The sequence below is a fragment of the Phyllobates terribilis genome, unplaced genomic scaffold (assembly GCF_046119375.1).
Source record: "Phyllobates terribilis strain yellow unplaced genomic scaffold, ASM4611937v1 Scaffold_11__3_contigs__length_659146591, whole genome shotgun sequence".
NCBI lineage: Eukaryota > Metazoa > Chordata > Amphibia > Anura > Dendrobatidae > Phyllobates > Phyllobates terribilis.
The window spans coordinates 280,656,870-280,669,524 of NW_027362771.1; the positions used below are offsets into that span (position 1 = coordinate 280,656,870).

At 37.2% G+C, this 12,655-nt stretch overlaps 1 protein-coding gene across 8 annotated transcripts in view; it reads left to right on the top strand.

Annotated features, from left to right (window-relative positions):
* Nucleotides 1-12,655, top strand: part of FRMD4A (FERM domain containing 4A) — a 494,181-nt gene that overhangs the window by 306,367 nt on the left and 175,159 nt on the right. For all 8 annotated transcript variants that reach the window (XM_073652365.1, XM_073652364.1, XM_073652361.1 and 5 more), the window contains one exon: nucleotides 11,809-11,903. In XM_073652365.1, coding sequence (XP_073508466.1) covers nucleotides 11,809-11,903 — 95 coding nt within the window. The remainder of the gene's footprint in view (nucleotides 1-11,808; nucleotides 11,904-12,655) is intronic.

Genomic DNA, 12,655 nt, shown 5'->3' on the forward strand with positions numbered 1-12,655 from the left:
CACCAGGTTGTCCCAATATAAAGTATGGCCAACATCTTTGGCCTCTTTTACAGTATTCTAGTAAGCTGTATTTAAGTCTCAAATCCCCTCTACATGGCACAAAAAAATACCCTTTATTATCCTCTCCCATACAGTGAGGTCTGATTCGATGGGCATCGTTGGTCTTGCTTTGGTGCCGCCTCCTCTCTCGTCGCAATCGCCGTTCTCCTCCTTCCTATGTCATCCACACAGTGTTCCCCAATCACACTCCTGCACAGAGGTACTTCACTCTGCCTTGCTGAGGGCAGACCAAATACTGTAGCATGCATGTGCTGGTTTTACTTCCGGGTCATCCGCGCTCTTTGGCCTCTCCTAGCACGTGCACATTACAGTACTTTGCTTTGCCCTCAGCCGGGCAGAGAGACATAATCCTGCACAGGAGCGCGATTGGGGGACACCATGTCGTTGACGTAAGAACACGTCATCCACATGAAGCAAGCAGGAGGACCGCGATTGTGACAAGAGAGGAGGTGCCAAGGCAAGACCAGCAATGCACATCAGACCAGAGCACCTCATCTGGGGGTACAATAAAAGGTATTTTTGTGCTATGCAGAGGGGATTGGGGACCTACATACAGGTTACAAGACTGCTGGAAAAGAGGCCTTAAAGGTGGTGGCCGTACTTTATATTATGAAAACCTGGTGACAGCTTCCTTTCAGTTTATTTGTGCCTAGAAATTTGTTAGAAATTCAACAATCAGATTTGGCCCAATATAGTTCCTCAAGTTCCATCTAATATAAATGCTATAGAAACTATAAACTGGAATTATATATGAAAATCTTTAACACTGAAGTTTCACTTGACACATGACATATTATATTCTTGTAAATAAAGATACACCACATCTACATTTCTCTATTTGTAGTGTAGACAATTTGTCTAGGCATGGATTGATATACAACCCCTGGCAAAAATTATGGAATCACTGGGCTAGGATGATGTTCATTCAGTTGTTTAATGTTGTTGAAAAAAAGCAGATCACAGACATGGCACAAAACTAAAGTCATTTCAAATGGCAACTTTATGGCTTTAAGAAACACTAAAAGAAATCAAGATTAAAAATGTGGTACTCAGTAAGGGTAATTTTTTTCAGACCAAACAGAGGGAAAAAATTATGGAATCACTCAATTCTGAGGAAAAAATTATGGAATCACCCTGTAAATTTTCATTTCCAAAACTAACACCTGCATCAAATTAGATCTGCTTGTTAGTCTGCATCTAAAAAGGAGTGATCACACCTTGGAGAGCTGTTGCACCAAGTGGACTGACATGAATCATGGCTCCAACATGAGAGATGTCAATTGAAACAAAGGAGAGGATTATCAAACTCTTAAAAGAAGGTAAATCATCACGCAATGTTGCAAAAGATGTTGGTTGTTCACAGTCAGCTGTGTCTAAAATCTGAACCAAATGCAAACAACATGGGAAGGTTGTTAAAGGCAAACATACTGGTAGACCAAGGAAGACATCAAAGCGTCAAGACCGGAAACTTAAAGCAATATATCTCCAAAACAGGAAATGCACAACAAAACAAATGAGGAACGAATGGGAGGAAACTGGAGTCAATGTCTGTGACCGAACTGTAAGAAACCGCCTAAAGGAAATGAGATTTACATACAGAAAAGCTAAACATAAGCCATCATTAACACCTAAACAGAAAAAAACAAGGTTACAATGGGCTAAGGAAAAGCAATCGTGGACTGTGGATGACTGGATGAAAGTCATATTCAGTGATGAATCGCAAATCTGCATTGGGCAAGGTGATGATGCTGGAACTTTTGTTTGGTGCCATTCCAATGAGATTTATAAAGATGACTGCATGAAGAGAACATGCAAATTTCCACAGTCATTGATGATATGGGGCTGCATGTGAGGTAAAGGCACTGGGGAGATGGCTGTCATTACATCTTCAATAAATGCCCAAGTTTACATTGATATTTTGGACAGTTTTCTTATCCCATCAATTGAAAGGATGTTTGGGGATGATGACATCATTTTTCAAGATGATAATGCATCCTGCCATAGAGCAAAAACTGTGAAAACATTCCTTGAAAGAAGACACATAAGGTCAATGTCATGGCCTGCAAATAGTCCGGATCTCAATCCAATTGAAAATCTTTAGTGGAAGTTGAAGAAAATGGTCCATGACAAGGCTCCAACCTGCAAAGCTGATCTGGCAACAGCAATCAGAGAAAGTTGGAGCCAGATTGATGAAGAGTACTGTTTGTCACTCATTACGTCCATGCCTCAGAGACTGCAAGCTGTTATTAAAGCCAGAGGTGTTGCAACAAAATACTAGTGATGTATTGGAGTGTTCTTTTGTGTGTTTGTTTTCCATGATTCCATAATTTTTTCTTCAGAATTGAGTGATTTCATAATTTTTTCCCTCTGCTTGGTCTGAAAAAATTACCCTTACTGAGTACCACATTTTCTATCTTGATTTCTTTTAGTGTTTCTTAAAGCCCTAAAGTTGCCATTTGAAATGACTTTAGTTTTGTGCCATGTCTGTGATCTGCATTTTTTCAACAACATTAAACAACTGAATGAACATCCTCCGAGCCCGGTGATTCCATAATTTTTGCCAGGGGTTGTATAACCAGGTCTTTAGCAATGCTTTTTATAGTCTTATGCAACTTAGTGCATCTCTATAACATATCTTTTTAGTATGTTTTTTGCCTTGAGGTATGGTTAATACTAAACAATCTCTCTTGAGAGGAACAGATTTGTCAGTAACCAGGGCTTGTGTGCCTTTATTTAAGGTGGTTTTCTACTACAAAGCTATTGATGACCTATCAATATCATATCAATGGGAGGGTCCAATACCTGGAAATCTATCAACAAGCTATTACTAGATCCAGGACTGGCCAGATGCAAACAGCTTATAGAGCGGAACACCACCGCTCCTTCACACTGTATAAATAGAAAGAAACCAACACTAGTCCTTGAGCCACCAGCAATTCATATTGCTTCTCCTTAACAGTTGGTAACCACAGTCCTATTGTGCATTCTTAAAGGCAATCCGTCAGATGAAGGTCTAGTGTAGACCGAAACATCTTGCTTTTTGTTTGGATTTTGAAATAAACGAAATTCCACTTTCATGTTAAATATGAGTGCCAGTTTCTTTCTATTTGATTATTACTAGATGGTACCCTACCCATGCTCCTACTAGGACGGAGTTTCATGTATCTCATACATTATACCTTCACACTGTTTAATAGCCGCTGTTGGGTTCTGCAGATGAGCTCCTATTAATATAGCTGGTAACTGCTGCCAGGAGATGGACTCTGATTTGATATTGATGACTTATCCCCTGGACTGATTATCAATATATGTTTAGAGGAAAACTTCTTTAATGAACCATGCATCTGTGAACCCTAAAATTCCAATATCAGCCCCCTTTAATTCAAACACTTTTTGCCAATTAACTCTTGGAGAATCATTAAAACAAAGGTTCACTCATGTCTTCTACCTGCACTGTGGATATTCAGTGTACAAGGATTCCAGCTTTCAGGATGAATTGAGGATGTCGCCATGTATATAATCACGTGCCTTGTATGTTTCCAATTACAGTTTACTTAACATATATGTAGATTAATAGAAGGTACTAATTGTGTTCCAATCATCTGCAAGTTCTTTGTGCGGTTTTGTTTAGGAAAATGTTTGTGTTGGGTTCTTTCTTTTATTGGCTATTTATAAATACTTCTTATTATTCATTGGCTTTATATCTTTCATTTAGGAGGGTCGTATTTTAATTCAGTTGACACATAGTATACCTGATAGCAACAGCTTATGAATTAAAATATGCTTACATTTAAAAAAAATTGCAATAAAGATTAATTTTCAAAAGGGGTGGTCCTCTATAAAAAGAGGGGCAATATACATAGGATATCATAGAATCATAGAATCATAGAATGGTAGAGTTGGAAGGGACCTCCTGGGTCATCTGGTCCAACCCCCTGCTCAAAGCAGGATTCACTAAATCATCTCAGACAGATGTCTGTCCAGCCTCTGTTTGAAGACGTCCATTGAAGGGGAACTCACCACCTCTCGTGGCAGCCTGTTCCACTCATTAATCACCCTAACTGTCAAAAAGTTTTTTCTAATATCTAATCTGTGTCTCCTCCCATTTAGTTTCATCCCGTTGCTTCTAGTCTTTCCCTGTGCAAATGAGAATAAAGATGATCCTTCTACAATGTGACAGCCCTTGACATATTTGTAGACAGCTATTAAGTCTCCTCTCAGTCTTCTTTTTTGCAAGCTAACCATTCCCAAATCCTGCAACCGTTCCTCATAGGACATGGTTTGCAGACCAGTCACCATTCTGGTCGCTCTTCTCTGAACTTGTTCCAGTTTGTCTATGTCTTTTTTAAAATGTGGTGCCCAAAACTGTACACAGTATTCCATATGAGGTCTGACCAAAGAGGAGTAAAGACCGATAATGACTTCACGTGATCTAGACTGTATGCTTCTGTTAATACATCCCAGAATTGTATTTGCCTTTTTTGCTGCTGCATCACACTGTTGACTCATGTTCAGTCTATGATCTATTAGTATACCTAAGTCTTTTTCACATGTACTGTTGCTTAGCTCTATTCCTCCCATTCTGTATATGCTTTTTTCATTTTTATTGCCCAGATGTAGTACTTTGCATTTTTCCCTGTTAAAAACCATTCTGTTGGTTGCTGCCCACTGCTCCAGTTTATTTAGGTCTTTTTGAATACTCTCTCTCTCTTATCTAGTATTAGCTATCCCTCCTAGCTTTGTGTCATCAGCAAATTTAATCAGTTTACCCTCAATTCCTTCATCTAAATCATTGATGAAGATGTTGAACAATACAGGTCCCAGGACAGAGCCCTGTGGTATCCCACTTGAGACATTCATCCAGCTGGATGTGAAGCCATTTACAACCACCCTTTGAGTCCGATCACTAAGCCAGTTATGAATCCACCTAACAGTTGCCTGGTCCATTGCATACTTGGTCATTTTTTCAATAAGGATGGTGTGAGATACTTTGTCAAATGCTTTGCTGAAGTCAAGATATACTATATCTACAGCATTTCCCTGATCCACCCAGTCAGTGATTCTGTCATAGAAGGAAATTAAGTTAGTCTGACATGACTTGTTAGTTACAAACCCATGCTGACTCTGGTTAATCACTTCATTCTTATCCAGGTACTTACATACATGATGTTTAATAATTTGTTCAAAGATCTTTCCTGGTATAGAAGTCAGACTCACCGGCCTATAGTTCCCTGGGTCCACCTTCTTCCCCTTTTTGAAGATAGGAACAACATTTGCTCTTCTCCAGTCTTCTGGGACTTCTCCTGTTCTCCAAGAATTTTCAAAGATTATGGAGAGTGGTTCTAAAATTTCTTCTACGATCTCCTTCAGTACTCTGGGGTGTAATTCATCTGGACCTGGAGACTTGTATATAAGTATATAAGTAAATTATATAAGTAAATTGAAAAGTTAAGGACGGTTTTGTTAAAAAAATTGTAATTTCAATGGGTTTTAGTATATAAAACATACAAAAAAATAATATTTCTAATGTTAAGAGTGAACTGCAGGTTAACTAAGGACAAGTAGAGCAAGCTGAAGGTTATACCCAGTGGCAACTCTTACCACATGAACATTTACAATATTTCCAAATGTGAGCGTAACATGCAGCATATGTGAAAGAGCAAACTGATTCCAAATTAATCTGTGGAAATGAGCATCGCAAACAGTCTGGGTAGAAAAGTCAGCAGCAAAGACCTTCCCCCAGGTTGTCTGTGTTTTATTCCTGCATTCATACATGGTATTACTCAAGAAAAAAGTCAATTACGAGTCTGCTCCTAAAAGCTTGCTAGCAGACAGCCATTTCATTTTATCATGTTAATCAAGCACATTTTTCATACAAAAATATGTCCTGTTGATATCAAGGACAAACACAATGGTTTATGCTTTTGTGCCTGTTTCAAGGAATATGACAGTTTTCTGGCATTAAAGGAGAACAACACTGAATATCATTACTGATTTTTCTTATTATAATGTTCGAAGTGTAGAATAAATGTAAAATTTATTCCTGCCAGTGTGTAGTGTACAGAAAAGGATCTCCAAGTGATGCCATGTGTATGAGGACAATTTGAATGCCTTCTAGTCCACTCACGGTTTCCAACTTGACTTATAATTTTTTTCTGGTTGACTTATTAAAAAATTACAGACTATAGTATTTTTACAGACACATTGGAAAGCCCTAATTAATCATTACGATTATAAGCGATGAATGTCTACAGCCCATAATTTTGATATGAAGACATTAGCTGCATTCACTGTAAACTGTAACGTTTCTCCTTGCGGAGAGTGACATGTCAAGCCTGACTTGCCGAGGTGAGGAGACTTTTAAGCCATAATGCTCCTCTGGGAAATATGCAAATTGTCTCTTCAGACAGGAAGAGGACTAGAACGCTAGTGTTTTATGGACCAGGAAAAAAGTGCCCTATTTTTACGGACTGTCCTGGAATTTCTAGACGGTTGGCAACCCTGAGTGCAGTCCTTCAGCTTAACCTACTGATCCATGAGAAAAGTTAAGAAGTTATTCATGGGAAATGAAAGATCTGCATCCCATCAATAGAAGCTAAGAGTAGACCACATATCACGGCAGAGATCAATCAGTGATTTGTTATTTTAATTTATGGCATTTTTCTCCAAAATATCAACTTTTACAGACCTAGTGTATGGAGTACAATTGGGGGAGAAAGGTTGAACTGGATGGACCTAGGTCTTTATTCAACCTACATAACTATGTTACTATGTATAATGAAGGGCAAGTTATTCAGAAAAAGACCATCTGAAATGCCTTTTGTAGACTATAGTCAGTTTAAAATTAGTGTTGAGCGAATTTGTTTGGCATTTCAAATTCGGGTTTGTGTTCGGGGTTCCGGCTTGTTCGCGCAGATAACAGCGTGGCAAATCAGGGATGTTCATGGGCGAAGCCGATTTTTTTGCCGCGAACAAGCCGGAACCCCGAACACGAATTTGAAATGCTGAACAAATTCGCTCAACACTATTTAAAATAGCTGTTAGCTTTAATTTAGCTGTCTGATGAGTTATAAAGAACCTTTTACATCCTTTCATCCTTTTTTATGTAAAAAAAAAGGACTGTACATCCACTCAGGTTTCATTTATAAGGAATTCAAGACGCAGTTTAGTGAAGGCTGCATTGGTATGTATGTAACACTTACTGTATATTTGGCCATCATAAGCATCACAATTAATGCCCAAAAGAGGTCATTTAAATTATGATGATTAGAGTCTTATTCATTGAGCAAGTATGCATTTGTATGTTTCAGTTTTGTTACAAAATGGAACCTCTTGTGTTTAGTTTGGGTTTTAATTTTACCACAGCAGCAATTACATGTAACAATTCCTAATATCGTTCTATCAGTGTTATACAGGGAAATCTGCTTTATGGAATCTGCGGGACTCTTGATTAACCTATGTTTGTAAAATCTATCACAAGAGCTTCGAGTTTCTTTTCTTATTGTTCATTGGTGTAATAAAAAAAAAACACTTTTGTTTGAAAATCCTACTGCTCCTAGACAGTTATCCCCCCTACTCAGCAAGCACAATGAGAACAGGAATGTGTCAGTTTCTCAGACACTGGGGCCTGGGAAACTCAAATGTTTAACAGTAATCAACATCTTCCAAGGTGATGCAATGACATTTAGATGGCACAGATGAGACACGTTAGTTTACCCCCATGTGGTTAATATTGTTCATTTCAGTTTCTTTAATTGAATTGAATAGTTAATTTGCTGCATAGTTACTGCAACTCATTAGGATTCTCAGCAATTCTGAGATGTCTTCTCTAACTCTTGCCTTGTTATAAGTTGTCTGCAATTATTTCATATTCCCCTCTGACCACTTTTTTCTGATTCTTCGCTCCTAACCGCCACCACTCTTCATATAGTCTACAGTACTTCTCCCACTTTGCATATACATTTATTTTATTTTCTGCCTTCCATTCGCTTCTCATTATTCCTCAAAATAATGGAAGACAGATTATGCCTTCCAGCGTAACATGTGTTTTCTCCTTAATTCTCAATAGTGGAACTATCCTTAATTTTCAGGACAGAGTATTATGTATTTGCGGAAGCGAAGCAGACATGATTAAAACTCACACTTATTCTAAAAAGCTGTTAAATTGGTATCCAAATGCATAAAATAAATGTAATGCCATAGAAAAGTTATTTCCTGTGCTTACAAACTTAGCCACAAGCACTGTCCTAAGCAGTGACACAGAAGTCTTTTATGTAGTGTATGATCCTCGGTCATGCAATGGGTGAGATTTTCCTGAATTCACAGTATAGCCCCATTGTTCACTAGAAGAAGATGTGAGTCATGCCAGTGTGGCTACAAGTAACAGTCAGCGCCTGTTACAGCTATGTCATAGAAGATGTTTACACGGACAATGGACGTGTCATTTCACAAGGAAAGATCAAATCACTGTGATCAAAATAATCTATTATACCAAAAATGGACAAACAAGAAGACATGATGCAGTAGTTCGAACAACTTCACAATGCCTATTATTTCTTATTTCTATAACTGGTTAAAGTGTAATCGCTCCTGTCATTGACAGCAACAGTTTTTATAGCCGTGTTCCTTGAATATATCCCATTGTTTCTGCTTATCTAAATTTTTATAATTTCATGAAATTTTCATTTCTTTGAGTCATGCTTGTGACTTTTCTGCTCCTCATCTGGATTGCTGACTGTTTTTTGACTGCAGCTGTTTTGCCTTTGTTTATAGTTTGTGCCACCGTTGTACTATGTTTTTTTGGTTACTGTAAGTGGATCCTTTTTTATTCACTTAATTATCAAATCTTAACCTGACTGTATGTCTAATCACCATGTCATTAAAGGGAATTTGTCACTAGATTCATGCTGCCTGAACATGAATCAGAATCTAGCTGTATGATTTGATGTATTAATTTTACTTGCTAATATAGCGCCATTAATTCCACGGCGCTTTTCAGACAATGGCATCACTGTCTCCATTGGGGCTCACAATCTAAATTCCCTATCAGTATGTCTTTGGAGTATGGGAGAAACCAGAATACCCAAAGGAAACAAGCACAAACACTGGGTGAGCAAATTCCTTACAGATGTTGTCTTTGGTGGGATTTGATCCCTAGCGCTCCAAGGCTACATTGCTAAGCACTGAGCCACCAATGCCCATACAATTGCAGCCAGGTATGTTTTTCTCTGAAATGCTGCAATGTTTCAGAAGAAACAGTTTGACCGCCTTTTCACCTCCCCTCTCCAGGTGATTGGCAGGTCTGTTCTATGTGTGTGTATATAAAGAGAAACCAATCAATCAAACTCATGTCTCTATCTATAGAACTTATCCAGCTTTTCAAACTATGTTTTCTCAGCGTTTTAGAGAAAGACATACCTGACTGCAATTGTGCAGCCAGGCTCCGATTCATGGTTCCTGTGCTTCAGGCAGCATAAATTTAGCGATAAGTTCCCTTTAAGTACATAAAGTTTCCTTTAAGTTTTTGGTGCCTACAAAGTGCAGAGGCCCTAATTAAATTAAAAAGAAAAAAAGTTCCTAACTGCAAAATGTGAAATTCAATATAATTAATTTCTTAAATATTGTGAAACCAGCCGGTGTACACTGGCAGGCTTAATTAAATTAGCAGCAGGAAAATGTAGGGACCCTAATTACCAATATACTGGTAACTCCCAAATATAGTAAGATGATATTAGGTATGATTATAGGATGTAGTAAAGTCACATCCTCTTAATGTGATACGAAATTATTATGGATAATCACAATTGGCATTGAAAACCTTATTTAGATTTGACTCAAATTATTTAATATCTTATAAATTATAAAAAAAAATAATAATTTTATATCAAATGCAACCTTTTTTAACTAACAAAACATCACACTTGTGGTTGTTCATAAATTTAATTAAATGAATATGGGATAAACTAAACAAAATCTTAGATCCACATATCTCTGGATAAACCTATGTCTAACCGTAATTTTTGATCTTTAAAGTGTGCCTCCAATTTCAGAAAAGTTTTGATCTGTGAGGTTTCAAATGATAAGACTGCTACCGATAGCTGGTAGGCCGAAGTACTCGGTTGAGCCCCGTGTCCTTCTGGTTGTGTTGTTCTTCTATTGGATGATTCTTGAAGAACGATTAGTTGTGTATGGAATTATAGAAGGTGTTCACCACTTAGCTCACATCTTCAGGGAGAGCCGAGAAGGTCTGAAGGGTCAAAGTATTTAGCGAAGTGCTCTACCCCTTTGTTCCAGCATCCCACTGATCAAAACTTCTGACAGTTCACTATCATATGTCAGACATTCCCTAATATTTGAGACATGCTTTAGATGTTCAGGGAATTGCAATTACATTTTTCTTTACATGCTATTGTTTTACATAATAATTAACCATCAGCAAATGAACAAATTTGATAATTTGATAAATTTATTAGAATGTGGATTTTGACATCATACATTTTTCTTTTTTCTTTTCAACATTGCTTGCTGTATGTTTTTCTGTGTAACTATGCAAACAATTCAGTAATGAGACATTGTACTTGCTATAAATAAGAGCCATGAATTATTTTTAACTGAGGTATAAACAGGATTCTCATGTGAAGATGTTGATTCCATAGACCTATTTATTTTCTTTGGACAAAAAATAGACAAACGTATGTTGAGGCAAAATGTTAAGTGCTTATGATATTACTATTTTACATTGCAGTGTAATAAAAATATCAGATTCATACACTAGCTATCTAAATAAAAAAAAATCCCCAAAAATGTGGCAGCACATCCAATATGATGCAAAAAGTGTTAAAAATTCTTGATTTACCAATACCAGACTAGTATGGGTGAATTAAGGATCCTGACATTTTTTTTCACTATTGTCTCATTCTTGTATTTTTTATGTTGCTCTTAATATACTGAGCCAGTATCTATAGAGGAGTTTTGCACACAATTAGGTTGTACTGCTATTTTTTTTGATTGATCATCTTTCTACCTATTGGTCTATCATCTGTCTGTGTACCATCTATTTATCAAGAGATGCTACTGATTCATAATCATAATAGGTGTACAGGCAGGAGCCAGAAGCTCGTGGTTCATGAAGAGACGCATGACTTTTCACGAATGAGGAGTGCCAGACGAGTGATGTGCACCTCTGTGTGTTTCACAGCAAAAATTGCTCCACTTCCCGCTGGAGTAATATTTGGGGTGTAGCAAACACTACTGGTCATCATGAATTTGACGAGAGGCGATTGCCACTACCCCTTATGGCACCAGCTCTGTCCACTTTGTCAGATCTGGGCACAAAATTGCATGAAAACACCAAAAGTCATATAATTTTAACGCATCTTCCAGTTGCACCAAAATTACGTAATTTTTCAAAGCTTTTTACACCAGAATACTGGTTTAAAAGCTTTGATAAATCAGGTCCTATCTGCCTATCATTAATCTATCCACATATCTATGGAGTTTATTTTGTTCAATTTTTCTGGTCCTTTCACCTGTCCTTTTTACCCTGAAATTTGCATAATTACTAGTATGACATTCGGGAAGAAATTAATATTTATATTTACTGAACGATGATGTATTGCAATTGTTTTTTTTTTCTCTTTAAACTTAAATATATGTTAAGATGTTTTGGTTATCAAGGAAATTAAGGCCTTTAATATGGTTATGTTCATACTATATTTCAGTTCTAAATATTTGTTTCTTTTTTTGTAGCCAAAGTTGCTGGCCAAGGAGCTGCTTGATTTAGTGGCATCCCACTTTAACCTGAAAGAAAAAGAATATTTTGGGATAGCTTTTACAGATGAAACGTAAGTTGATTGCAAATGTTGAATTTCAATTTAAGTAACTTTTTATGCAATTTTTTTTTTTACCAGATTGCTACTTGCTACAAATAAGTCCACAAGTTACACCACAATCAGCAATAATACCCAAAACACATAGAAAGTCAACCATATTGGAAAGCAGTGACATGTCCAATATGATGTTTTGGAAGGCATAGCTATTAGGTAGCTGATCGGTGTAGCACCATGTTGTCTTCATTGTGTATCTTACTCTGCTGCATGTTGTAAAAGCTATAGGCAAAATTATGTGCATGGACATCTATGAAATGTAATGACCATATGAGCTCAATAAGCTACTTTCTATCTGTCCAAAACACCTTTCTGTGTTCATTGAGATCCCACTATGTGTAATAAAGAGCAAACCAAAGTATTTGACGAATATCCATAAAAGGTTCCTATGTGGCCTGTAAGAACCACTTGTACCATATTTGCCTTCTTAGTAATGTCTTGAGGCTTTCATTCTTTTTAATGAGGAACAGCTACTTTTTATTTCAGGTCTTCAATAATATGGTTTGCATTTGGAAAGTTGTGAAATCATGCATTATGTATTAAGCAGAGGTCAGACTAAGCAATTCATTTTGGAGCTGTGGCAAAGTGAAGTCACACAGAGAAAGAGATTTTCACTTCCAGAAATCATATCGGTCACGTCTCTGTATCACCTGCATGGGGTTTAATGTTCTATGGTGTTGGAGTTTTCTCAACCTCCAAATTCCAGCTGT